This window comes from Halichoeres trimaculatus, unplaced genomic scaffold (genome assembly GCF_033239565.1).
Source record: "Halichoeres trimaculatus isolate MK-OKI-2021-1 unplaced genomic scaffold, fHalTri1.1 fHalTri1_scaffold_12, whole genome shotgun sequence".
NCBI classification, from domain to species: Eukaryota; Metazoa; Chordata; class Actinopteri; order Labriformes; family Labridae; genus Halichoeres; species Halichoeres trimaculatus.
Window position 1 is genome coordinate 17110357 of NW_027437190.1, and position 27708 is coordinate 17138064.

At 39.6% G+C, this 27708-nt stretch overlaps 2 protein-coding genes across 7 annotated transcripts in view; both read left to right on the forward strand.

The window, feature by feature from the left end:
- The window catches only part of LOC141800843 (focal adhesion kinase 1-like), a 73910-nt gene extending 47106 nt beyond the window's left edge, over positions 1 to 26804 (forward strand). For 5 of the 6 annotated variants that reach the window (XM_074683665.1, XM_074683661.1, XM_074683663.1 and 2 more), the window contains 17 exons: positions 1167 to 1251; positions 1379 to 1479; positions 1792 to 1907; positions 2080 to 2180; positions 2324 to 2413; positions 2614 to 2818; positions 9865 to 9976; positions 15482 to 15559; positions 15727 to 15915; positions 16237 to 16362; positions 19191 to 19253; positions 21262 to 21301; positions 21910 to 22013; positions 23562 to 23717; positions 24198 to 24278; positions 24415 to 24500; positions 25199 to 26804. In XM_074683665.1, the coding sequence (XP_074539766.1) occupies positions 1167 to 1251; positions 1379 to 1479; positions 1792 to 1907; positions 2080 to 2180; positions 2324 to 2413; positions 2614 to 2818; positions 9865 to 9976; positions 15482 to 15559; positions 15727 to 15915; positions 16237 to 16362; positions 19191 to 19253; positions 21262 to 21301; positions 21910 to 22013; positions 23562 to 23717; positions 24198 to 24278; positions 24415 to 24500; positions 25199 to 25325 (1860 nt within the window). In that variant the 3' untranslated portion in view covers positions 25326 to 26804. The remainder of the gene's footprint in view (positions 1 to 1166; positions 1252 to 1378; positions 1480 to 1791; positions 1908 to 2079; positions 2181 to 2323; positions 2414 to 2613; positions 2819 to 9864; positions 9977 to 15481; positions 15560 to 15726; positions 15916 to 16236; positions 16363 to 19190; positions 19254 to 21261; positions 21302 to 21909; positions 22014 to 23561; positions 23718 to 24197; positions 24279 to 24414; positions 24501 to 25198) is intronic. The other variant, XM_074683666.1, reaches the window with a different exon arrangement.
- On the forward strand, positions 10033 to 15475 carry LOC141800845 (uncharacterized). The gene has a single exon (XM_074683667.1). The coding sequence runs from the start codon at positions 10991 to 10993 to the stop codon at positions 12146 to 12148; it is 1158 nt and encodes a 385-aa protein (XP_074539768.1). The 5' UTR covers positions 10033 to 10990; the 3' UTR covers positions 12149 to 15475.
- Positions 26805 to 27708: the final 904 nt, after the last annotated feature.

Sequence of the window (27708 nt, forward strand, 5' to 3'; positions counted from 1 at the left end):
TTATAAGCGTCTGAGATGTGGCTATCTAACTCATTGTTTGAGAAAAATGAAAACCATAGAATTCGATACAAAAAAGTAGGGCTTGGTTAAAAAAAATCGATTCTCAAAAATAAAAACGATCCTCATTTTCAAAATTTGACATCGATTCATAAATTCCAAGGATCGATCTTTTGATCAAAAGAAAATATTCCCTTCCTTGGCCGGATTTCAGTTTCGGACTGCAGGTGCTCCACACAGAATTTTCCGTTCCTGCAAGTCAGAGTGGGATATATAGTCATACCCTATCTGTGTTTAACTCACAGCGAGTTTTTGTAAGGTTATATGAAGTAGATATCAGCCCAAGATGCATCTGGATCAGCGCGTCTCCTCACGCTCTCCTTCATTAGGAGATTATAACTTTGGCATGCAGCAGTCTTAGTGTAACAGATTTTACTTAGCGTTAGTTATGTTTGATCAGAACTGCAGAGAGACAGCGTCAAACCACCTGTTTCAGTGTTTTTGTCCTGCTGCAACATGACGTCTGTGTCAGATGAGAAAACGCTGTCAATTATCCTCCTCATCAGCCGCTTGCTCGAGCTACTGCTAATGTGCTCGCGCGAAATGATAAGCTCCATGTGTTAAACGCTGGTGTATTTTTAACGGGTGGTTGTCTGTTACAAGGTGTTCAGATTAATTCTGAGGGTCTGAACTGGAGATATGACTTCACTGTTTGTCTTCAGACTGATCTACTGAGAGCTGTCAGCTGCTTCATTAACATACACGGTGTTGGGAAGGGTGCGTTTAATTTGTTTTCCCAGTCTGCCCTGTTTGTGGACCATCTACTGTGGAGGGATGTCGTTTTCACAAAGGAGGGAGCTGCATTAAAAAAAATGTTGTAATATAATGAATATAATATAAATCCTCATAATGCTCCTATTACTCTTAGTTTCAAAGATAATGATACCAGTTTCGTCAGCAAGTGATGAGAATCAGTTCTTTGAGAAGTAGTAAAAAGACAAGAATCAGAAAAAAAAATGCTGTTTTTTGAATTTGAACTCACATCACTATGACTGCCATATAGTGCAGCTGTTGCAAAATTAGGTTTTGGGTTCCTCAAGAAGGTGAACTTGCTGAATGAAGATACCACTGTTACGTTGCTGATTACTCTTTTGCATGTTTTTTTGCAGGAGAACCCAGCGCTGTCAGTGGCAGTGAAGACATGTAAGAACTCCACGTCAGATAGCGTCAGGGAAAAGTTTCTCCAAGAAGCATGTAAGTCTGTCTTCTGTACTACTGCTGAGAAAGATCTGTTTTATTTGCAGAGAACTCGTACAGCACAAGATATCTTCCTGTCTTTTCTCAAACTGGCCATTCCAAACACATTTCTCCCTCTTTGCAGTGACCATGCGTCAGTTTGACCACCCTCACATTGTTAAGCTGATGGGAGTCATCACTGAGAACCCGGTTTGGATCATCATGGAGCTTTGCACTCTTGGAGAGGTGAAACATGGATGATATGTCAAATTCCTTACAAATTACTCATAGCTAAACATTAAAGATATATTACATGCATTTTGTTGTACCTGCAAAGCTTATTCTATTGAATTACAAATGTCACACTTCCCTATGATTTCTTCTACACTCTATTTCGGTATCTTCCCTTTATTTCTAATAGTCTTGTTTAGTCTCTGGTTACATTCCCCCGGCCTTTTCCCCATTTTTGTTCTCACTGTTTTTCTTTATCATCTGTTACTTACAACCAAAATAACCGTCTCTCTCATGCCTCTTTCTCTGTTTGTTCCTTCTCTGTAGTTACGGTCATTTCTCCAGGTGAGAAAGTACAGTCTGGACTTGGCCTCTCTCATCTTGTACTCATATCAGCTCAGCACAGCTCTCGCATATCTGGAGAGCAAAAGATTCGTGCACAGGTATGTAACATGGTGTCACAAATACCAGATATGACAAGTTTTTGAAACAAAAATGCTTGGAACGTACATTTGGGCTCTAAATCATCTCTCTAAATGACAAGTGTCTAGTTAGTTAATAGATAAACATTAGAGTTTCTGGGATTTCCTCAGTTTAGTGTTTTGTCTTCTTCAGGGACATCGCGGCAAGGAATGTGTTAGTATCCACAGTCGACTGTGTGAAGCTTGGGGACTTTGGTTTGTCGCGCTACATGGAGGATAGTTCTTATTACAAAGGTAAATGTAACAAATGAACAACTTTCTTGTTAGTCAGTACTTCACAATTTCCTGATGAAGCTCATTACCTTACCTAAGAAAAGAAGAAAGCATCATTTTCATTCATGGGCCTCATTTGTGATTCTCTTAATTGGTTTTTACAGCCTCTAAAGGTAAACTTCCTATTAAATGGATGGCTCCAGAGTCCATAAACTTCAGACGATTCACCACAGCCAGTGATGTCTGGATGTTTGGTAGGTTTTAAGTCTAACTTGTGTGCCTACTTACTAATTTCTGTGTTTTTTCCCCATGTTTTTTGGTGTTTTTCTTTGTACAACTGAAAGTACTTCTTAGTGTTCTTTTATTTCAGCCTTGACTCTTTCTTTACAGACTTTAAGAGCCAGTATGTGGCTGTCCCATATTGATTGAGTGTCTGTTTTCAATTTTTCCAAAGGTGTCTGTATGTGGGAGATCCTAATGTTCGGTATCAAGCCCTTCCAAGGTGTGAAAAACAACGATGTCATCGGCAGGATAGAGAACGGGGAACGACTGGCCATGCCCCCTCAGTGCCCTCCTACTCTCTACAGCTTGATGACAAAGTGTTGGTCGTATGACCCCAGCAAAAGGCCTCGCTTCACTGAACTCAAAACACAACTAAGGTATGTAATGAAGTGTTGTTTGTTAGTGTGTGTAGGTGTGTGACATTCTGTAGGTGGGAGCCATTTGAGGTTCATTGTCTTGCTGGGGGACACTCATTCTATCAGTGATCAGTCAAACAGTGCTCTGTATACCTTACCTCAGGGACAGAAATTCTACAAGCTGAGATCTTCTGGTATTTTTTCTCTTATTGTTGACTATTAGTAGTCAGACGATTAGAGACTATCAAAAATTTAGGTTGCTAAAAGAATGGTACTGTGGAATATTTATTACTTTAAGTCCAGTAAAGTTGCCTTGAAAAATAAACTACGAATCACTCTGATACCTAGAATATAAATTACCCTGAAACACTGAATATACATTGTCATTGCAGAGGTTTATTGATTTAAAATAGTGATAGTTTCTGTTTTTAAAATATCTCCCTCAGGCAGTAAATATGCTCAGTGATTTTTACACTGTGATAACACCAGGTGTCACTGTCTGTCTGCTCTATTCATCTTGTGAGATTATTGAGAGTAAGGCACAGATCTAGAGCTTAGAGTTTGCTTTTAAGCTCAAGCAAATTCTGTGGCATGTCTGTGGCTACAAGTCACACAGTAGATAAGACCGAACCTTTCAGGATTAATGGATAAGACTAGATTGTGAAATCTGTGAATACCATCAAATACAAGCAGACAGGTAGGGAGACATAAATGTTACCCTGCTGATGTGACATTTACTGCCTTGTTACTGTTATTGAGAAGGAAGTATGGGTTATTACAGTGTCAGGAATGGTTTCCTATAACTGAGCTGGATGCAGTGGCAAAATCATTTCTAGTGTGGTGAGATGATACCTGCCATCTTTTGGCAAGATGTCAAAATGAATTCTGTGGGTAACACTGTGTTTTCACTTCACTAATGTAAAACTTTAAACATGCTGCAGATTTTTAACTATGACGAAAGCTGCTGAGAAGTCATTTTTCACATATCTCCTGTCCTGCAATGGGCTCTATGGTGCAAACCTGAGATGTTCTAACACTTGGGCTTTTCACGGAGCATCCTAGAACCTGACAATGATCCCCTTTATTTTATTTTATTTTTATTTTATTTTATTTTTATTTTTTTGCATTGTTTACATGTATATTGGATGATAGTAAGGTATATTTCAGATTATCAGCACATTTTTTACATTTGCAGATAGTCTACAAAGTCAGACAGTTTCATCATGGTTCAGTACCCTTAAATTAAATGAACTCAAAAACAAGCCAAAACAAAACCAGCTAAAAGCCTGACAGTCAGCACGTTTTCCTCATGTTTAGGCTAATGACTTGATGGTTGTCATGAAAACCACAATGTTAAGATGACGAAGGTAGATTAAATGAGATATCTAGGTCACACCTTAGTTTTCCATTTAATCATACGTCATTGCCTTGTTTCCAGCCTGGAACCATAGACAATAACCTGGGCATGCTGTGATCAGATATGACGGCTCGATGATACTGTATACTATTTCAAAACCATCTGAGTAAGTCCGTAGTGCATCACTTACTGATTTTTTTTCTTTAAACGGTAAGGGGCAAACCTAGTCATGAATCATGCTATGTCATACTAATTTCTGGGGAAAAAACAATACCAGTTTGTGAGAAGTTTTCTCAAAGCACTGAGAGATTCACTCCCAAGATCTATGAGAAAGCTTAATCTGGTGATCTTAGTCCTTAGGTTCTGGTTCGGAGAAGGCGCCAAGTAGAGAAAAAAACATCAGCACAAAACTGACATGTTTTATAGCTTATGTGAGAAAGTGTAGGGTTTCATTATGTGATTATGATAAATGCTGATTATAGGATCCTGACTGGAAAAGTGACATCACCAGCACATAGATAAAAAACGTTTCCTTAGAATGTCAACAAACTTAGCTTAAGTAGATTTTAAATTATGTTCATGGTTTTGAAATCCTTTTGATTGTGCCTTGTTTAAAAACTGGGAAAGCTCAATCTAACATCTTATTTCACCTACTGAAAAAAAAACAATTTGCGTATGAGCACTATTTGTTTTTATACGCTGGGGTTCAATAGAGGTAAGGTAGGAATCAAGTGTCTCCCAGGCCCCATGACTAAATAATAAAGACTCATTCAGACATGAACAGACCTGTGTTTTTTGGGAAGTAACCTTCCAGCGTCAAATCTGAGGGTGAGAGTCACAAGGAGCAGTGGTGTGAAATTTGCACGACTTTTTTAAAGTAACTAAAACTAGACTGCAGAATGCAGTGACACACAACTTTCCCACAAAGTTCTCAAAAAGAAGCTGACAACAACAGGAACTATTAAGAATAATGCTGTAAAGTTTTCTTTTACACATCACTGCAGTTGTTCTGATGTGGGCTGCTCTTAAAGAAAAAGAAGCATTTCACTTTTCGAGGTTAAATAGATCATGTGCTGTTTACAACAGAGAGTGAGTGGATATTAATCCAAAGGATAGTTTTTAAAGGCCTAATATTACATCTACTTCCTAAATCTTTATGTCATGGATATATTTGAAGTTTTTGTTTTTTTTATTTGCTCATTTTGCCAGTTGATCCCAAAAACACAAAAGCAATCACTTCACCTCAAGAAAGCGAGAAACATTCAGTTTGATGTGTTTCCCTCAAACAACATGTCAACAATGTCAAAGCATATGACATTTTGCTTAGCTCATGCAGGTTCCTGCAGCACAGCGAGATGCCATCATTGTTTCCTTCAACATGCACATTCTTCCCCGGCCTTTCTCTCTCTAACACACGAAAACAGGAAAATAAGAGTGCATTTTGAACTCCTGTGGTTTTATAGGTTTGCTTAAAACCAGCATGACTCACACCTTAAATTCCACCACTGTTACACTTTTAATCCTCTCAAGGTCAGCTTTCCATTCCCTGCTCCTCATTATTCTTCTGTATGTCTCTCTTTTCAGATTCTTCACTCTATTTCTCATCCTCTCTTCCTGACCTATGTCACCTCTTGAGTGTGTCCTAATCTTACTCTTCTGTTTTGGCTCCAAACCAGAACTTCCCCTCAAACATGCAGGTCCAGGCCTCATTCTGACATATGTATGCTGGTTTGTGGTTTTATGGTTTAATGGGCTGCAAAGCCTGTGTGGAAAAAAAAAGCATGTGAGCCATATTTGAGTGTTAATCTGACAAAATTAAGAACATACTTTTTAATTGACTGTTACATGACAAAACCCCTCAGTGTGCCTCAGCTGGTGTCTTGGAAACCGAGTCAATATTGACCGTGTTCGCAGTGGTCCCTGGCTATTAATAGGGGAAAGTTATACCATATAAGGTCATACATTTTGGTTTACGTTTGGGCTGGCTGGCTTTATATCATAATATCAATTATAGGTTTTTTCCTGCCAAGTCTGCAGCTCTCAGCTTCTACTACAGTTTTCTTTGAGAGTGGACTTGTGTGTGTGTGAGTGTGTGTGTGTGTGTGTGTGTGTGTGTGTGTGTGTGTGTGTGTGTGTGTGTGTGTGTGTGTGTGTGTGTGTGTGTGTGTGTGTGTGTGTGTGTGTGTGTGTGTGTGTGTAAGCTGCCAGGAGCTACACAGCTTTCCAAAGAACAGAAAGAGGGAGAGAGAGGGAGAGAGAAAATAGTGGGAAAGAATGGAAGAAAGGAAAAATGCTAGCTGTGCTGCTGCTGCTCTGCGCTCTCCTGTTCAAGCTCAGAGGCTCTGTACGCTCAGATCATGTTGTCTTCATCGTGAAGTCTATGTGCTGTGAAGGATTGTAGCCAGTAGCTTTAAAGTATTTTGTTCAGCTGCAGCAGAGCATATTTGTGTCATCCTGCCAACAGTCATCTGTTTTATTCTTAAAGCGATGCTGGAATCTTTCGCAGTTATTCATGTTGACCTTCGGTAGGGCATCATTGCCCAGTACCCGCTTAACGTCATCCGTTTAGGTGCTGCCTTATTCTCTAAGGAGCCTGGAATGGATATGTAGTTTGCTGTTGTCAGATTGGCCTGCACCTAAGGTAAAGTTGTTTCTCTTTAAGATTTCTCTGTTTTGTGTGTTAGTGTGCTAGACGCTATAGTCTCAGTGGGCAAAACCAGAGTGAGCATCCTCTAGAGGGATATGTTTTCTTTGCATGGCCTAGCTAAAATATGTATTCATACTATTTCTTATCTGTATGACAGTTACTCTCACATATGTATTCATGTAAACAAGCATTTCTTGCAACTTAGCAAGGCTTTATCATTTTAAGTCACGTTTTCCAAAGTTAGTCTCCTTGCTGCATTACTTCCATAAACATCTGAGAGTTCATGACACCAATACAGAGGGAATCAATGTGCTGCTGATGCAAAGCTAGTATTCTGCTCAGTTATCTGTAGTAATTATAATAAATAACATTAATTTGTTTTTTTTTTTGGGTTGTATCCTTAAGAGAATCTGTGACAGCACATTATGAGGATGTATCATCCAAGAGTGGAAGCGGTCTGTCTAGTTCACTCCTTAGTGCACTTAAACCCTGAAACCTGAATCATGCTCTTCAGTTTCAGTCTGTTGTGTCAGAAAGGGTTCAGGTAAAAAAATTCTAAGAGTAATCCTGGGTGTTGCTGAAAAGTCCAAGATTGAGCAGTCTGCCTCAGCCTGTGTAAATAAACACAACAGGCTCTGTTTTTCCAGGTGCTGATGTGGGGGAGGTGTGGGAGGAGACGGCAAATCAGACCGCTGATGCTTCCAGGTGCTGATGTGATCATCATCACATGTATTCATACATGATGCCATTTACAGTTACATTATTGGGCAAGGTTTGAATTATTTCATGGCTGTCTACAGTCAGAGTCTAACAGCTTGGCTTGTGTGAACATTGAATAAAAAGACCTGGGACTCAGTGCTAAAGTATGGTTTGTTTTTAAACATAAAGTGGAAGCATTTACGAGCGCTTGGAGACTATTTTCTTATTTGGCATGTACCACTCTGTGTTTTAATGCCGTCTACCGTCATTTTGTTGAGCTCATGGGATTAGTAAAGTCCAGCGCAAAACTAAAACTTCTCTCGCAAACCAAATCTTAGAGAAATGAGAAACACATTTTAGGGAGTTTTTCAAAAGTCTGAGAAAGACTGGAAAAACAACATTAAGTTAGCTGAAATAAAAATGGAACATACAGAAATTGTGAACCTAAACAGAAAGATTGGAATAACTTACCATGTGCAGTTTAAATGATAGTTTGGTCTGCTATTATATATTTACAGTATTTACTCAATCTCAACTGTGAGGATTGTTCATTCAGCAAATGATAGAAAATAAAACAATTAGAAATGTACTTAATAGCTTCATTTAATCATTTAATCAAAGCTGGTAGCTGTTTCTTTGCAAAATATTAATGTGAAGTTAAAATTAAGTATGATTTAGAAAAACACCTTTTTTATACTGCTCATACTGCTTAAAATGCATTTTTAAGGAAACAGATCTAAGTAAAGGTTATAGTAGTTTGAATAAATCTAAATGAATGATTATTGGTTGATGTTTAAGCTGCTACTCTGTGTTTTGTAGAGGTAATACACTGGATATAAGCTGTTACATTGATGTAACTGTATGAATGTGGGTGAATGTGTTGTGATGGAAAGAAGGACAAGACCTGACAACAGACTGACTTAGACAGGTGCAAGGATACACACACACACACACACACACACACACACACACACACACACACACACACACACACACACACACACACACACACACACACACACACACACGCATGAATACACAGCAGGAGACAACAGAACATGTGGGGGGGTAATCATGTTGCCTGAAATAGTTCTTCCCCTTGTTGAGGAAGGGAGAGCAGAAAAGTTGTGTGCCTGGTGTCAGAGTGTGTTGAGTGTTTGTTGTGTGTATTGGTCTCACCAGTTTGCAGTTTTTCTGGGAGCTGTCCACTCCTCAGCAACATTTTCTTCCTCCCTGGGATTCTTGATTTGGTTTAGAAGTTGTTTTTTTTAAAATCAAAAACGCAGTTCAGTAAGTACAAATGCAATGACGTTTCTTTGGCTACTACAGAAAATTTTGATGGACTTGGTGTGGAAGACTGACTTAAGTGTCATTGGGTTTGTTCTCAAGCTAAATTGATGAAGAAGAAAGCAGTGAGCCTTCTCTATCAGTTCAGATATATAAAGAGGGAAGGTTAGAGTTTTTATACAGTTGCATTGATTGAATGGACCTATTTTGATATCTGTCTCTCTGAGTATTGTCAGGAAACCAGAGAGCATCCTGGGATGAACCCTAACTGCAACAACATTTTTCACAACAAGACTTTCTGTTTTGATGATGTGAACTAACAGTGTGAGGAATGCTTTCTATGTTTGTGAGGCAGTAAAGTAATCAGTAGTGAAGTGATCATGTGTAGAAAATCAATCAAGCAGACAGTTTAAATCCTACTGCAAACTCTGCCAGCTCTCTGCCAACAGAAGACAGAGTAGGACAAATCAACTTGGGAAACAGGTTATCAAAGTTTTGTTACACCGAGTGTAGACAGAAGACAGGTGAAGACATTTTGAAAATGTTCACATTTAATAAACTTTTCTCAAGAAAAGTAATTGTGTGTGTGTGTGTGTGTGTGTGTGTGTGTGTGTGTGTGAGTGTGTGTGTGTGTGTGTGTGTGTGTGTGTGTGTGTGTGTGTGTGTGTGTGTGTGTGTGTGTGTGTGTGTGTGTGTGTGTGTGTGTTTGTGAAAACTTAAAGCACCCAATATGAAGCAAAGTTTTTTTTATTTAGAATGGCAAGGGTGTAAGAGATCTTGGTTTGCTCTATTTCATTCTGTGCATGTTAGACACTTTCTCAACTTTCACAAGTCTCCTGAGGTGTATGGTTCCCAAAATTGGAGTAAATCGTTTTATAAAATGTGTCTCACTGTTGGACATTTCAGGCTTAAACACATTTGTCTTGATCAGCTGGTTAGAACACATTTAAAGACACATCTGTGCATCTCCTGAAGTAAAGTATGGCAAAAAGTCTTGTAACAAACCCACCGAGATGCCATACCTGGATAAGATAATCCCTTTTCTTGAACTTTTGTCTCACTTTCTTCTTTTTTCAGCACTATACTAGAAGAGGAGAAACTCCAGCAGAAGGAAAGAAGCAGGATGGAGATGAGGAGACAGGTCACTGTTTCTTGGGACTCAGGCGGGTCTGATGAAGCACCACCCAAAGTAAGACCCTACCATAACACACGTGTGTTTACGTCTTTGTCTGTGTTTGTATGTGTACAGCAGGTGTTGTAGTAAAGAGCATCTGTTGTACTTTGGCTGTGAGACACACTGATGACTGCAAATCCAGTGCTCTCTTTAGTAAGAGATTATAGTGTCTCTCCTTTATGCCCTTGTTAGAAGTCAGTCACACATTCTTTACTATAATTTGGCATTGAATTGACTTGAACTTACAAGATAATAATAAGCCCATCATCAAGTGATGGTTTCTCACTGTGATAATTAAAATCTGAAGGCTTGGGGTGCGTAAATCAAGACTTAAAGTGTAAGACCCATTGTGTAGTGAAGACTTCTCTCAAGTGAGAAGTGGGAGAGTGACCTGATAAAGATGTGTCTGGTCACAGAAACAGTCACAGAAGAGTCTGACCATGGTCTTTTACTTTATTCCACACATACACATTTTTTTTTCAGCTTGATAATTTATTCATGTTTCTAAAAATTGCTTAATTTCACGCGAGTGTCCTGGGCACACTTGTCTTTGACAAGCAGTTGAGGTTATAACTGTAGTCAAAGACATTTCTAAATCTGTATTATTGCCAAGCAGCCGAACTTGATGGCACATGCTGTTGAAACTGCCCAGAAACAAAACCAGATACTACTGTGTTGTGTTTTTAACTATAAAACATTAAATAAAATATGTTTTAACTTTTCCTACCATTTTTTGTGACCAAAATCCTTACACCATCCCCACCCATCCCCCACTTATCCTACCTCACAGTTTTTTTGCCCACAGCTGCTACCTCACCCTCACCTATGCCCCCCCTTACCCCTGCTATTAGCATCTGTTAACTGCATCAATTTGTTGCAACTATAGCCATATGTCTTGAGCAGTAGTTCTTCCAAAACAGGATACTTCCATGAGCTTTTACCGCTTTTGCTTCCCCCATATTAAAGTTTGTGTTGAAGGTTTATTGAAAGCTACTTTTGTTTCATTTTATCAACCGGGGTTATGAGTTAATGTTGTTCCTGGGAGTTAAAATCTTTTTCCTGTTTGTGCTTCAGAGGCACACTCACCATATGGCTTTTTTTTGTGCTTTGCCTCATCCCTATCTCTCCAACTATCTCTTACATGACCCAGCCTTCTATGATACCTTTTTCTTCCCACGTGTGTTCCCTCTACCTTTGTCTTTTTGTTTGCAGCCCAGCCGTCGTCCCTCCCTGCAGCCCGCCATCAGTCTGGATTGTTTGTCTGCTCCTTCTCCTCTCCATCACTGCCATCCAAAACAGCGCTTTGCCTCCCAGCTTTCCCTCTGCCTAGGAAATCCTTATCCTACATCTCCCTGCTCCTCATCTCACCTTCCCTCTCCTCCGCTCTACTCATCCTCTCTGCAGTTTCCCCATCACTTTTACTCTCCCAGTCCACCTCCTCGCCCACTTCTTCCTCAAAACCATTCTTACTACAGTCACTCTTTATCTCAGGAGAACACCAGTTTTAATCCTGAATCAATAGCTCATCCCAGCTTAACACCGCAGTCCAACATTGACTTTTACCCTCCACCTCACACCACTTCAGACAGTGTGTCCAATTGCAGCTGCCCTCACAAGACAAATCCAGCATCATGCAGCTCAAACTCAGACCCTTGGCATTTCTCCCCTCTTCTCTCCCAGTCTAGTCCAATCCTTAACACTCTCCCATGCAGCAGGTCAGATGTTTGTTCCCACACCCTCCAAAACCTCCAGCCAAAGTCAGATTCCAACCTTCAAACTCTGCTGGCTCCCGGCTTTCACCCTGGCTGCCAAACTGATCTTAGTACCCCTCAACACCCTGACTCTGACCCCAAGCCTCAGCACCCTGCTGTGCAGACATGTAGGAGGCGCCCACTGGTCTCTCCTGCCTCCCTTTCACACACACAGAGGATCCCCCCAGCATGCTCTGCCTTCCCTCAGCCCTCCACCAACCCCCATCCACCCTTTCCAAGCCTCCCAGTTACCACTCATCCACCTTTTCCCACTCCCTGCTCTCAAAGACCCAGACCCTTAAAGGCAGGTGATGTGCTGTTGTACTGCAACCAGCGTCTTTTTGTTTTAGGAAATCTGTCTTCATCGAAAAATGCTGCAACTTTCAAATCACACATTCAAAAATGTATCACTGGCAGACTTCAGACTCTTTATTAAAATTTAAAAAATATTTATTTTCACTAAAAAATAATTTACAATGATCTTTTACGGCTATTTGTAGTTGCTATAGCTCTGCTCATTTATACCCATGAATAATTCAAATAAGCCTTTAAATGGGTGACTGATGATAATGTGGTTCCTAAAATCCCAGAACATTGTTTTTCCTCTTACTCAACATGGGACCTCAGCTATACTTGCTGTAACCAAAACAGCTGTTTTATTTCTTAGTATAAAACACAAGTTCAAGTTCCATAAGAGAAAAGATGTTGTCAACCATGCACTATGTGGGTCCTAAGAGTAGTACTTACACTTACACTACAGATTGACATTTTGTCTGATCCACGTGGCATTTTCTGTATCTTTTCAGGCTTTAGATTCAAATTTGTATTTATACCTTAAAACAATGTTGCAGTATTTTTTGATCTGCAGCTTTCATAACACAAAAACTTGACTGATTCTTTCCACCATGATATACTAATGGGTGTTTTCCAGTTCTAGTGACAGCAAATCTGCACGTTTATGCTTGGGCTTGTGGTATGCATTATCTAACCTAGAGATGTTGTTGAAAGTCGTCCGTGGTGATTGAATATACTCGCGTACATGTGTGTTTATGTTTGGCATTGTGTTGACGTGTCCTCGGATTATTGAGCCCTATTTCTAGACTGCACTGGATGCCTTTGACAAATCCCAAACCTACTGGCTAGCTCATGAACTCATGTCACTCAAGTATTAGCTTAAATATTATGATGGAGCACATTTTTATTGTATTAACAAAAAATATAGTATGGTCAGGTTTTGAATGTTGCCTGTATTTCCGTACACTGGACCTAACAGGAGGTGGATTTTCAAAACTTATTTTTTACACTGGATGAACGTCAGAGTGCTGAGCTTTAATCCTTGGCTTCACACATTCCTCCAAGCTTCAGTACAGTTACTATGAATACATAAAGACCTAGCTGAAAAGTCTATCTTAACTCAAGGCTGTTTATAGACAGAGCTGGTTCTCTCACCTTGACCTAGCTGTCAGTGCTACCACACATGAGCCTGTTTTTGTAGGTGACCATGTTTTAAGGTGTCAAAGCTTAGCTCTCTTTTTTTTCCATATGATCCCTCTTCAAATTGATAAATTTTTGAGACAGTCAGAACTTGCAGTAGTGCTTCCTATTGAACATCAAGTCAACAAAAACAAGTCACAGGTTAAACCCCTGTGGCAGAAAGACCTGAGTCTTGACCGAGAACCCTCCCTCAATGTCTTAGCTGTTAATGTGTCAGACCCACAGTTGTGTCCCACAGTGAAGTGGAAAAAGCAAAATCTTTATTGCATTGGGCTCCATTTAATCCCCAAATTCTCAGAGTATCTTGCCATGTTGACACGACTCTACCTACTCAAGACAAGGATACAAGTCTTGCATCAATTGGCTAAAGGAAATGGAAGATGAAGTATAGACTGTACAATACATGGACTCTCTGACTTGCGTCATTGTTTCTGAGGCTGAGATTTCAAGCCTATCATTGACAGTCACCACATTGGAAATGCTGACTCAACCTAAGTTTTAGATGACCTAACTATAGGCAAAGAGGTGAACATTAGGCAGGGCATTGAGCCTCCTCGCTCAGATCGAATTTTTTCTTAAACATGGCTCTAAAAATATATTTTTTTTATTTTGACTTATTTCTTGATTGTTTGTGTTTGTGTTTTTTTGCTTCTGCACCCAGCCTCACAGGCATCCAAAGAACAGAACTTCTGCATCAGTGCCATTTCTCGAAACCATGGGTTGCTGCTCGATAAGAGATTGTTGGGCCATTTTGATAGGTTCACACAATTGCTTATACTTTTTTTTAGATCTATTGAACAAAAACGTTAGTCAGTGAGGTTGCATCCAACTGTCACTGAATCTGTTCACATAAGTTGCTAATGTTCTGAAATATGGACCAATAACCGAGTCATAAAAAGCTGAAACAGGTGCTTGTAGGTGGTACTGTTAAGAAATACTTTCTTGTTTTTTTTCATGCCAGTAGATGGCGCAACTTAACATAGCTGCCTCTAAATAATGAGCTAAATCTGACACTTAAAGTTGGGTCTTTATTTGTGTGGTTGATCAGTCCTAGATCCAAATGTTCATCAAAAACTCATACATTTTGAACACTTTGTTCTCTTATTGCACACACACTCACCAGCCTCACCCTACAGTCTGTCTGCTGTGTGTCCTTTCTGTGTTTATCTTGCTATTTTTGAGCTGAAGATTCCTGAGAAACCTCCAGCTAAGTTGATTGACCACCCTTGTGTGGGGGATCTTTTTGGAGATTATTTTAACCTTTAAGATGCCTTTTTATTATTTTGTCCTCCATATGCCATCACCTCACACCATGCTGTGTTTTTTCCTTGTTTTTCTGTCATGAGATTTTGAAGCTGTTTGTCTTGTCCTCAGTTTCTTTGTCTTGTCTGCTTCTCTTTTCTCCTTCCTCCTTTTTTATCCCTCTTTTTCTTTTGCTGTCTGTTTCCCTCCTCGTGTGTCTCTGTGCCTGTCTTGCTGTCGAAGGTGTGGTCCAGACAAAGCTACTATGAGAGGCTGTGGAAGGTAGTGGTTGCAACAATGTTGTGTTAGAAATTAGCTCTATGTTGAAGAAATGACATTTCCCAAGTAAACCGTCTGTAGTTATTCAAAGAGGGGGAATTTTTTTTTACGGCTTCATCTCTACAAAACACCAGAAACCATGAAATGAAACATGGCTGTGGGTTCACTAAGCCCTTTTCTTTTTAGCTACTAGAGCTGTGCAGTGAAAGAGAAAAGAATAAATTATGTTTCTTCAGTAGTTTGGATTAACATTCTCATTCCTCAGGAGAACTTCCTTTGTTATGCAGAATTTACACTACGCTCTTTTCTTTCAACCTTTTTAGCAGCTGTTGGTCTCATTTTTACTGAATCATAAAACTCAGATCTTTAAAGGGGGGTATTTGGTGAACTTGCAGCCATTATAGAGTATTTACACACCTGCATCACATTTAACCAGAGATTCTAACTGTCCCCGACTATTACTAAGTTAATAGAGGTAATACATAGATAATGATGTTTGTATTGGAACTAACAGCTTGCTGGACTTGCAGCCCAGTGGGGTGTCCCCTGTTTTGATTGATGGCTAACCCAGCCACACAAACAGCTCCTCTGGGTTTGTGTGTCGATTGCCTGGATGACTCACTGTATTCTGTTGTTCCGTTTTAGGGAAAAATGTATGAACAAGCATCTAACTTTGTCTTCATTATCTTGCCCTGTCTCCCTCTTTCTTTGTCTTTCTGTCTCTCCTTTTCAATCTCTCTCTTTCTGTCTAAAGCCCAGTAGACCAGGTTATCCCAGTCCTCGCTCAAGTGAAGGATTTTATCCCGGTTCCCAACATCCTGGACACTATCAGGTAGGCACACAGACTTGACAAATATTTTGTATACTGAATATAGAGTTGTTTTTTTAATAAAGTTTTTCGATAGACTGTATTGAACTATTGAGGAAAAAGCTCAAATCAAAGGGATAATGTAAAATTTAAAAGCTGTATATCTCCCTGTTCACTCTCTTTTGTTTCAGATGGCAGGATACCCTGGACCTCACACTCTTCCCTCGGTGCCCAGCGCCCTCTACCCCCCACAGGCTGCAATGCTGGAGACGCACCACGCACACACACACCCCCGCCACCATGTCCACACACACTCACATGCACAGCACCTTCCCCAGCCACATGGACATGACATGGCACTGTGGGGCTCTGGCGTTGAGGTAGGAGACAAATGCTTCACCCATAAACTTACACACTCTGGAAGTACACTGAGTTAAATACAATCCACAGATGTACTTCAGACTTCAGAGTTATGATAGAACTCAATAGCCCATTGCCCTTTGTACATTTTAAGTATATTTGTCATCTCAGTCCAGCTTCTCATCAGTCTGGTGTATGTGTCTGTCTGTTCTGTATGTGTGTGTTTGTGTACGCATGTTTCTCTTCATCATTGTCGTCATATTTTTGTGCTTCTCTGTTGCTATGCTTGTCTTTGTTGCATGTTTGTATTTTTGTTTGTGTGTGTACTTGTGTGTGTGTAGGACAGGGCAGTAGAAATGCAGCAGTGTGTAGGCCCGCAGTGCCTGTTAATGGAGGAACAGCTGATGATACAACAACAGCAGATGGAGGAGGACCAGAGGTGGCTGGAGCAGGAGGAGAGACTGCTGGTAACACACACAGAGTGCATACACTGGAAAACACACTTTCAGACCTGATGTACACACAACACTGATCTTACACAGTAAACTTAAAACCTATTTATGTTTTTGAAGCAAAAATATGTAGACATAATTCTGCTAGTTGAAAGCTACCTGTTAGATTTTTGATACTGCGTCATAAAATGCAAGAGCAGTTTCAAAGTTGAGAGCAGCTAGTAGATGTTTGTGTGCATTTACATCTGAACAATGAGAAAAGTTGCACAGCAAAGGAAATATTTTGTTTGATGTTGTTGTGCATGGTGAAGATTGTGAATTGTGTTGTTTTTATTTGTTATGCTGAAATTCTGTCGCGCTAAGTTTTATTTTTCAGTTTTGTTGTTGCCTTGATTTTACACCATCATGCATGTTGTGTTCCTGCAAAAGTGTTCTCTGACCATAATCACATCTGCTTTGGTACAAAGTTGACAAAATTACACAAAACATTTCCTAAAGTTGAAAATAATTATTAGGTGGCTGAGTTGGAGTATTTTTCTGTCAATACTTTTATCAAGCCTCTCCTGGAGTATTTATGAATCACAGTGGTAATAGATAAAGAGAAACTGATATTTGAAGCCTAGAATATGTACAAGCAGCTGTCATCAAAGCCCTGCTCTAAACTTGTGCAATTAGTGAGGTCAATGGAAGAATTTGGCTAAAGAATGTGAACATTTTTTCCTGAAGCTATTAAGTTTTAAAACTTTTTTAAATATTTGGCTTATTGAATAATGACCTGACTGTTATTAAGTATCGAGGGCAACAACCCGTTTTAGGCATCAAAATAAATGTCATCTATCAAAATCTTTTTTCATTGAAGCCAGAAGGGACCATATCAGAGTTGTTCAAACTTAGTAAATCATTACCTAGCTACATTTCTTCCATCTTTTCCTGATTAAAGAGTTTTTTTTAGCTGAGATGTAAATGATTCAAGTTGAATGCTTACTGATGTGACCTCTACTTCCTGGTTTTTTGTTTTAATTAAGTAACTGGCGGCTGCTTCCAGTGGGAAACCATCTGAGGGCTACTTATTTAACAGTAAATTTGTTTAAGACTCCTCTGTTATTTTTCTCAAAGTTATAAATACATTAAGTTGCTGCTGCCTGGTGTAAAAATAATAAATGAAGAGTTTCTCCTACATACTGGAAGAGAAAAGGAGGAACTTTTCATAGAATGCATATTTCTGTGAACCCTAGTTGAAGGAGCTGTCTGGAGTTTGAGCTTAAGGATTTTATTGTGCATGCTTGGGTGCCACTGTTATAGTACGTGTGTGTGTGTGTGTGTGTGTGTGTGTGTGTGTGTGTGTGTGTGTGTGTGTGTGTGTGTGTGTGTGTGTGTGTGTGTGTGTGTGTGTGTGTGTGTGTGTGTGTGTGTGTATCAGAGAGAGTTTGTAGGCAGGTGTGGCCTATGTGAATTCCAGGCTAATGATAGGCTTAGAGAATCTGACAGCCCAGTCAACAGTCTGTCTTTGACCCACAACCACTAACTGACAACACACCAGATTACTGAAAAGCTGGCGAGGTGAAATGTGTGTGTGAGTGTTAGAGGCTTGCCGGGTTTTTTTTATGACACTGTCACTTCAGGGAGGGGGTGAAAAAGGGAGGAGAAAGGAGTAATGGTTTGGGAAAGACGAGTAGACGTGCTCTCACATTGACGGCTCCTTGGCAGCATGCTCCATCCCTCCCTCCCTCCCTCCTCCTCCTCCTCTTCCCCGTCCCTCACTCAGTGCGTCAGAGTCAGATATAAATGAGCTGGAGGCAGGAAGCTGGAGCTGAATCCGAATTTTTGTCTTGATGAAACTGCTGGCACAGACAGGAACTGCACAGGAGGACATATAGTTTGAAAAACAAAGTTGGACAGAGAAAGAAAACAACAGCGGGAAAACAGCTTTAATATTTCTTGCACGAACTTTTTATTAGACCACTTTGATGAACTCTATGGCAATGCTGGTCTTCAAGTCCTGTCTTGGAAAACTGGTAGGCATGGATGTGCGTGTGTGTGTGTGCGCAAGTGTGTGTAAGAGTGAGAGCAGCTGCTGTGATTGTTCAAAAATGTGTAGTGTGTGTGTGCAGGTGTTTTTCTTGGCTTTTTCATGGGTTTTTTTCTGCCTTTGTTGGTAGATGTTTTGAAGCTAAGCACTGTTTTGGGATTGTAAATATCAACCTGAAAAGTTGTGATCAAGTTACAAAAAGTTTTAATAGTCTGACACAAGCTTTAGACTTTTGCATCCAACAGTTCTGTACAGTGTGTTCCTGTTTGATTAATACTTCAAGTCTCATGTTGACAGAAAGTTTTTTTTGTAAGCCTCACCGCTGATTCACTCATTCATTTTGCCGCTCACTCAGTCACTTTAAGTCTGGAGATTAAACTTTGAAGAGTGGAGGCTGTTTACTTTCACCTCGGTTGAATTGCAGCATAAACCATCCGTCATTTTCCTAATGCAGGTTGATTATGTTGTTAATTTTAGAGACAGATTTTTGTGGTTAGGGATAAAGTTTGAAGCTTAAAATCTGGCGCTAATCGGCGAGATCTACTGTTTAATGTTTATATCTTATCATACACTGGTCTGAAAGCAGTATTGGACACAGAGCCAGTGTAAAACCAAAAAAGGATTTTTTCCCAAAGATCTCTGGATTATCAGAAAGAGCCGAACAATGAGACGAAGTCTTCATTTTCTTTATAATAAGGTTGCAGAACTTTTCTTTTTTTTCTGGATAAATTTCCAGTTAGCAGGAAACTGTAAGCCTTATTTGAATATGTGCATTTACTATATGTAAACTTTTTATTAACTTTTGTGTGTTTAGAAACCAGACTCCAGGAGTTCCAGAGGAAGTCTTGACAGAGACGATGGTGGACTACAACCACCGGTGGGTTACATTTTTAATTCACTTAATCTGCTTTTCTGTCCTAGCCGGTCTAACTCTAAACGCATGCGACTGCAGCTGCAGGATATCTATGATGAAAAAGTTAAACTGTCCTCATGTACCTCATCCGTCCTTTCTTAATTTCACTCTTAACACAACCACCTCATAAGAAGTGGAAGTTATTTTTCCCCAACTGTTTGAGATATTACCATGGGAGAATGTTTGATGTATGATGCTGCTCAGTCTGCATTCTGCTTATTTTGGCTGTGGAGTGTGTGTTTGTGTGTGTTTGTTTTGATAACAACTGAGTAGATTGATCAAGCGACAGGAAGTGACCCATTTGGGGGTGGGGTCAGCAATGAGAGGTCAATGGATTCCCACAACATCAGAGGTTATTAATAGAAGCTTGTTGCATAAAATCAGAGAGCCATCTGTTTTTCTAAGTGTCAGTCTTAATGTTTCCTACTTTACTCAGCATGTTAGGGGTCATCACTGTGCTCTGCTTTTGTTTAACACCATAAAAAGAAAATATGGTCAAAAGAAAATCTAGGATATTATGTCCAATGCATTTACCAGCATTTGCTTCTATTTAGAGGGAATACCCTTAAGAATTAAATCAGAAGTTAGTCAAACAGTTAAATAATAAGACAAAAGACAGGTTAAAGAAGCAGACGCCATTGTTGGAAGTTTGATCAGTTAATCTTAGATATCTAAAACACAAGAACAAGATATTTTATTTCCTTAAGGTCAAAAAAACCTACAAGTATGCCTTATATCTTTTCATCCAGTGCTCCTCTTTGGGTTTTTGATTGTCGGCAGACAGAAATAACTTCACCCTAAGTTTAAAACACTTACTTGTTTCCCCATGAAACTTAACTTTTTAGTGTAATCTGTAATTGAAACACTAACTAGGAGGACAACTCCAATGAACTGAGACAATTTCAATGTCTGTATCAAAAGTTGTCTTGCCTTCATGTCTGTATTTAATCTAGAGAGCTGACCACATCATTTTTTACATTCAGTGGTTTGATGTAACCAGGAAGTTTGCACATTTTGCGCTCAGGGGGAAAAAAGCTGATAGTATTCAACACATGCAGTACAGAAAGGCAACTTCATCACTTTTAACCTCTTTGTATAGAAGTGTTTTGTTTCTGTGGATAGGAACCACATTTTTCATGCTTTTCATACATTTTTATAACCTCTTCTCAGAGCTGAGTTCTTTAAAGCTGGATGCACTTAAAAGGATCTGTTTGTAGTTCTGTTATTGATGCCAGCAGAAGTTAGTAGCTGAAGCAGTGAGAAGTTGCCTTGGGCCAGATATTTCTGACTCTGTAATTCATCTCTCTACTTGTCCTCCTCCTTCTCCAATTTGAATGTTTGTGGTTTGTGGTGGGAAAATCTCCCTCCTTTGACTATGTGTGTATGTGTATGTAAAACGCTGTAGTAGAGTATTTTCGGGTGTCAGTGGTTGTCAGACCACAACACTCTGATGGCACAGAGGCTTTTTTGGAAGCACGCTTAGCTGTTTTCTCACACAGAAAAAAACAACAAAGATTCAGTAATAATACAACAAAGTAAATATGAAACAAGCCTTGCACCACCGGAGAGTTTTGTGGCATAGTTTTATGCGCACAAACATCAAATCATGAAAACAAGCTGCAACATTTTGTCTGGTTTTGAAAGGGCAGCGCTAACAAAAGAAGAACACATTTCTTTTTTGGTATCCCTGTATATCCTGATGGAATATTTTGTTAACAAAAGACAGCGTTAGACCACACACCACAGAAAAACAGAGACGACTGAGCGCTTTCTGTTTTTTTACAACAGGAAAGTGGGACATGATGTTGTGTGACAACAAATTAAGTCGGATTCCATGAATGTTTTAGAGGCAGCTGCTGGTTTTGTGCCCATGAAGTTCTAATTTCCTGTGAAGCTTTTGATTACATGCATGACTGAACACTTCCTAACCAAATGTTTTGTTGTTTGTTTGTTTGTTTGTTTGTGCGTGCAGACGGGAAACCAGCACATATACCAACCCGTTGGCAAAACAGGTAATAGGCCTATCATTTTGTAAAATGATGGTCACCCGACCTCAGTTGTTTCATTCTCTCTTCTCCTTCTGTCTGTAAATCTCTAAAAGTATGAACTATATACCATTAGATAGCTCTGTTAGCTAACCCAGGCTCTGTATACACAAGCTTTATCTCCCTCTACAACTGTACACAGAGGCTGTATGTGTGTGCTTTAGAGTCTCAGCTCTGTTGTCACAACATGACAAATATGATTTTGAACTCTGCAGCCTTTTGGCTGACTAGAAAGCAAACCAACCTCTGTTTACATGGACTCAGACTGCATGTCAAGCTTAACATGCTGTGTGCACAGAGCATAAATATGCACACCCTTGAAGCAGTACCAAATGGAGCTTCAAGTAGTTTACATAAGGATGATTTAAGTGGTGGTTTGCTTGATTTAATCTATTCCTGTTCTTGTAGCGGAGACATTGTCATAAAATTTTTAGTAACTGATTCAGAAAGGGATTTTTATAACCAAATAACCAACACAATCAGAGTTGCCATTTAAAATGTGAATAATGGACCCAAAAGTTATGAAAATATGTGTGAAGGACTGTTTTTTTATTTTTTCATATTGTGTCTTGCAGAACATGCAGCACCCCCAAAGAAACCTCCTCGACCAGGAGCCCAGAGCCAAGTGGGCAGTCTGGCCTGTTTAAATACTGGAGATAGTTACAACGATGGAGTCAAGGTACACACTTGGATTCAAAACACACACACACAAACACACTGTGAGAATAAGTTCCTGCTCACAAGCATCCCTCGAGACAAACACTTTAAGAATACACTGGAACAACAAGAAACGTTTCATTCACGTTGCATGTTGTGTATTGCTTTGAGTGTTAACATTTTACTTTTATTTTCTTCTTCTTCTTTGGCTGCTCCCTCTCTACCTCCTCCTCCTCCTATGCACTCTGCCTCACTGTTGACCCCTAGCCCTGGCGGGTAAGCAGCACACTGTCTGTGTGTGTTTACTGTGCGTCTTGTCTGCTAGTTGAGCTTCATTATTTGCTCCCGCATCAATGTTTTTGATCAACTGTCCAAAAAAATCACATTGTGCAGGATTATTGCACACAGAAAAACTCACTTGTCATTATTCACAGTCATGTTTCATTTTTTTTCACTGATTTTTCCCTTAGAATATCTAATACCATAGTATCTGTATTAACTCACTTCTACAACTTCTACTTTAATCCTACCTAACAACATTTTTAACCATCACTGCAGTAATCATTAGGCTCTTAATTGATCTTCTTCATGTAGATTTTTTTGAGAGAATCCAATTTTTTCCCATGAACATGGAGTAAGTGATGGTGGAGAGGGGGAAAGAGACAAAAAAGGATCAGGTAAAATCAGCTACCTGGAGAAGGAAAAGGAAAATTCCTCTAATCACTCAAAGCACTGTGTCACATAAAACCAGTCATACTACAAATACAGTAATTAGAGACTGCTACCAGTATAAACTAAGCTCATTTCTACACACTACTGGCACAGCTACTGAGGACAATTTTTGGGTAAAGCCCAGGGACACTTCAGCAAATGGAGAGCAGGGCTGGGATTGAACACCCAACCTCTGGATTGAGTCACAACCACCCCTTTTTGAAATTATACTTTAGGATGAAAACGGATTGGATGCCCTTTTCGTTATTTTATGATCTGCAAGTCCAGCACGTTTCTTTTTTGGAGTAGTTGTGATACACTATCATTAAAGCTGATATGATGCTGCCACCATGTGGCACAAATTGAGAACTGCAGACAATATTTCACTGTTTCCTTTGAAATAATTTTGTGATCTGAAAAACAAAATCCTTCTTGTTTATTAACCCATGCTCTCACTCATTCATTCATTCATTCTGTCTTTAACTTAGTGATCTGTCTGAGTGACACCGTTTGATCTTTATAAAATCTCCTTTAGCTATTCAGAAAACAGGAACGTTAAAACTGTGAACCCAAGATATGCGGCAGTGTCACTGAACAGAGCTTGATTGACCAATGTTCCATTTGAAAGTCATAATAGACTGATTTAAAGGGTAGTTGTATTTGCTTGAATTTAACCCTCAAGTAAAGATCAGCTTCTTCAATTGAAAGTGAAGACATGATAAGCTCATTTTACCAGAGTTGTTTTACTCTATTTTTATGAGTCATTCTCACTGCTCAGTTCTTGATCCACTCCTGAAGCTCTCCATTCCTTTAGTCAACCTTTTCCTTACTTTGTTTTTTTTTTCCTTCCCTGGTTCAGCTGCAGCCACAAGAAATAAGCCCTCCTCCCACTGCTAACTTGGACCGCTCCAATGATAAAGTGTACGAAAATGTGACGGGATTGGTCAAAGCTGTAATCGAGATGTCGAGCAAGATTCAACCAGCTCCTCCAGAGGAATACGTCCCGATGGTGAAGGTAAAGGAGAAACTTTGACACACATTTTCATTCTGCACATGCTTTGGATTGATCTGAGCTCCACAGGGGCAGGCCTCTGAGGTGTGCAGCTCTGACCCTAAAACTTAGTTTTAACAAGTTAACAAAATCTATGACTTTGCTCCTGAGCACTGCAATGCCCTGTTTTTATTAAATATTGAAGCAGGAATCCACATAGGGCTGAGTTATATTACTCCTTCCAGATAATTGTCTGATTCATCTTTCACTCATCTGACATTGTGACCTCATCAGATGTCACCTCTTATGAGCACGTTTAATATTTAATGTCTTGAACCTCTTTGGCTCAAACTCTACAATTAGACATGGTGGCACTCTTAATCTTATTTTGGCATCATTTCTGATGTAAATTACAAACTTAATACAGTATTTTTGTAAGCTCCCAAAGTGTATCGTCTTTTCTCTTCTACTCTGAGTGATCCTGTCTATGTTTGTGTGCTCCAGGATGTGGGTCTGGCTTTGAGGACATTATTGGCCACAGTGGACGAGACTTTACCACAACTTCCAGCCAGTACACATAGAGAGGTAAGACACCCCCTCACTGACCACATGCACACACTTACTTTTCAGATTTTAATAATCCAACAAAAGGATCTTCTTTCTGTGTGTTTAACTGTTGGCTAACATCAGATTCGGACATAACTCTGGTTTTCTTTCACAGATCGAGATGGCACAGAAACTCCTCAACTCTGACTTGGCAGAGCTGATTGGGAAAATGAAGTTAGCCCAACAATATGTGATGACCAGGTTTGTTCAGATGTTATAAATTTCAGCACTAAGAGAAAAAGAAAGATTGATTTTAATATCCCATGTTTGACCTGCATTGCATGTAGGATAGTGGATATTAGGGATGGGTACCTTTCACATTTGAAATGATACGGTACTGATGCCCAGTACCCAACAGTCGGTACGGGTACTCAACGGTACCAAGTTACGGTACTTTTTTGTGTTTATGTCGTGAAAAATATCAATTTGTTTAATAATGAAATATAAAAAAAATTCAATTTAACAAATTTATTCTTCAATATATAACCTTGCAATGCTGTGCTCATGTCCAGCATGGAAAATCTCCTACTCTTCCACTTTCTCACAGTCACAAGGATGCATTTAGGTACCTAAACATGGTACCTTTTGGTTTAACATGAATCGATACCCGGTACTTTTGACAGAAATCGGTCGGTACCTGTAAAAGTACCTAATTCTGTACCTATCCCTAGTGGATATGCTAATAAAAATTATTTGAAGCTTTTCACTGTTCAGCTGTCAGAAACAAAGACACAGTGAAAGACATCTTTAGTGTGCAACAGTGGCTTTATGGTGCAGCCACTGGGAGGTTCCAAAGTCAAAATAACAACAGGAACCTTTAACTTGAAGATGCCTTGATATATGACAGCTCATCTCTTGAATAACAGATTATAACTAGCTTTATTTTTGCTTTGTTTCAGCCTCCAGCAGGACTATAAGAAGCAGATGTTGACTGCAGCTCATGCTCTAGCCGTCGATGCCAAGAACCTTCTGGATGTCATCGATCAATCACGACTCAAGATGATGTCTCAGTCCCGCCCACACTAGCCCCACGAAAGCCGAGCTGACCAACAGGAAGCGGTCTGCTCTGCAGCATTGTTGTGGTTCGTGTTGGCAGTGGAGGAGTAATAAGAAAGACTCCTGAGTGTCATCAGTAACAACACCTAACAAGGAGTGAGATGTTGGAGCTGACTTATTTATTTCAAAGGAGGAAACAGCAGCCCTTACATTTCCACAGCAGACCATGAAGAATCTTTAGATGTTGAAACTCTCCACCACTGTGACTTTCCCAATACAAGAACAGAGCAAAAACACTTCCTGAATCAGGTACTCGGCAGCTTCACTTTCTTTGAACTGGAATAAAAAGATGGACCCAAGATGGGCCTGATACCAGGGTTTTAAAAGGTTAAACAACCTCTGACAGCAACACTATCATGGGAGAGATTGTTGGGACTGTTGACATCGGGTGGATCTCCAGCAAAGTCAACAGTAACTGATCAGACTGTGTTTGATCTGCGACATATCTGCATGAAACTTCCCTGTGAGGACGGACTCAGACGTCAGCCAGCAGTCATGTCAGTACATTTGTGGATGTCGTGTGTTTATCCCCCTGGATGTGAACCTTCTCTTTGGTTGAATACCTCCACCTTACCATGGATTCCTGAACGAGCAGATATTTCCCAGGCAAAACAATTCTTGTTTTGGAGAAGCAGTTTCCCACCCTTCAGTGCTACTCCCCTTTCTCCCCTCTCTTCTGTTCATCCCCGTCTTCCCTCCGTCTCACCAGGTTTTATTTATAGACTCAGAAATTGCAGAGGAGGAAGGAAACGGAGGGAGAGAGTAGAAGAAGGAATAAAAACTTGAGGACAGACTAGCACGGGTCTACTGCCTGAAGAAACACTATCTTCTTTTTCTCTGTTTTTCACTAACTATTCTCGCACTTTGTCTTCTGTTGGTTCTTTTCCTGTCTTTTCTCAAGTCTTCCTCAGCTTGTTTCTGAGCAGGTTTTAAAGACTCCAAATGTGAAGAATCCAACTCTGTCTGGGTACACACCGCAGACCGGAAACTCCCTACAGCACTCAATTTAGCCCACCCGTTTTGTTGGCTGGCCCCATGCTTTTTTGTTTTTCTTTTCTTTTTTTGGTTTTGTTTTCAGCGATCACATTCTTCTTCCTCCACTGATAATCAATCCCATCATTGACTGATGAGCTAAAAGAAAAAAAAAGAAGAAGAAGAAGATGGATTCAAGGATTATGTTTGAGTAGATGGATATTTTCTCTTTGTCCAGGAGGAAAAACAGGACGTGTGTCTCAGACTGGCCACTGAGCCTGACCTGCAACTGATTTCTGTGAGAAGTGTTTCCTCATCTTCCTTCCTTCTCACCTAAGGTCAGATATTACTCAGATTTTTCTGAAACAGGAGTTACCTGTTACACCTTCAGCTGTCTCTTAACCACCGAGGAACACAAACAAACCTCACAACTGGAACCTTTGTGCTCTGAATCCCAGTTTCTGTCAGGTTCAACTCCTTAAATATCTCCCTTCTTACAACAGGGAAACAAACACATAAAAACGTGGAGCCATACAATCAGAAGAAGAAACTGAAAATACAGCAAATCACTTGTGTATTTGTTAATACTGACCCACATGGAGTTTGACATACTGCTATATAAAATATACTGGTGGCTGAACTGGTATAGCATGACTTACAGGTATGGAGAGAGCATATTTGCACAGCACCAAAATAAAAAATTAACAACCTTATTAAGCCCATACTGGTTCCCATGTTCAGCCAGCAATGATACTATCAATGATCTGGGTTCTACAGGGATTAAAAGAAATCTTCAAAAAACAAAAAAACAATCTATTTTATCATCTTGTTGTTGCGTAAATCTGCTCATGTTGGTATATTGTTAAGCTATACTGGTGTGTATCACTGGTGAATTGTACAGAACTCATACTAGTAAACACTGGTTTTTATTTTGTCTTCTGGGCTAAACCAGCCATCTTGTCAAATAGGAGGAAAAACAATAAAATAAAATACTGAAAAAAATGGAAATCAGACTGTATATATTTTTGTACGTGATAAATATTTATTAGTACTCACTTCATCTCTTACTTTATCATTAATTCACAGAGTAACATTCATATAGAAACATCTTTTCCCAGTACAGAAATTGTTGTGTAGGGAGGCTTTGAGCAGTAGTACTTTTTTGTATCACTTTGAAATTTCTCTTCTTTTTTTTTTTTATCCATGAAGCAGTAAGAAAAGTTCTCCAGAGTAACATTTTTACCTGTGAAATTAAGTGTTTTCATCAATCCATTGAAACTACAGAAGTAAAAGTTGAACTTTTTTGGTGTATTTTAATGCTTCATTTAAACCCTATAAAGATTTGTATTTCAGTGCCATTATTTTAAATGTTATTTTGTCT

Bases quoted from the DNA above. Each gene is read 5' to 3' on its own strand.
- LOC141800845 (XM_074683667.1), top strand. From the start codon at position 10,991: ATGTTGTTCCTGGGAGTTAAAATCTTTTTCCTGTTTGTGCTTCAGAGG.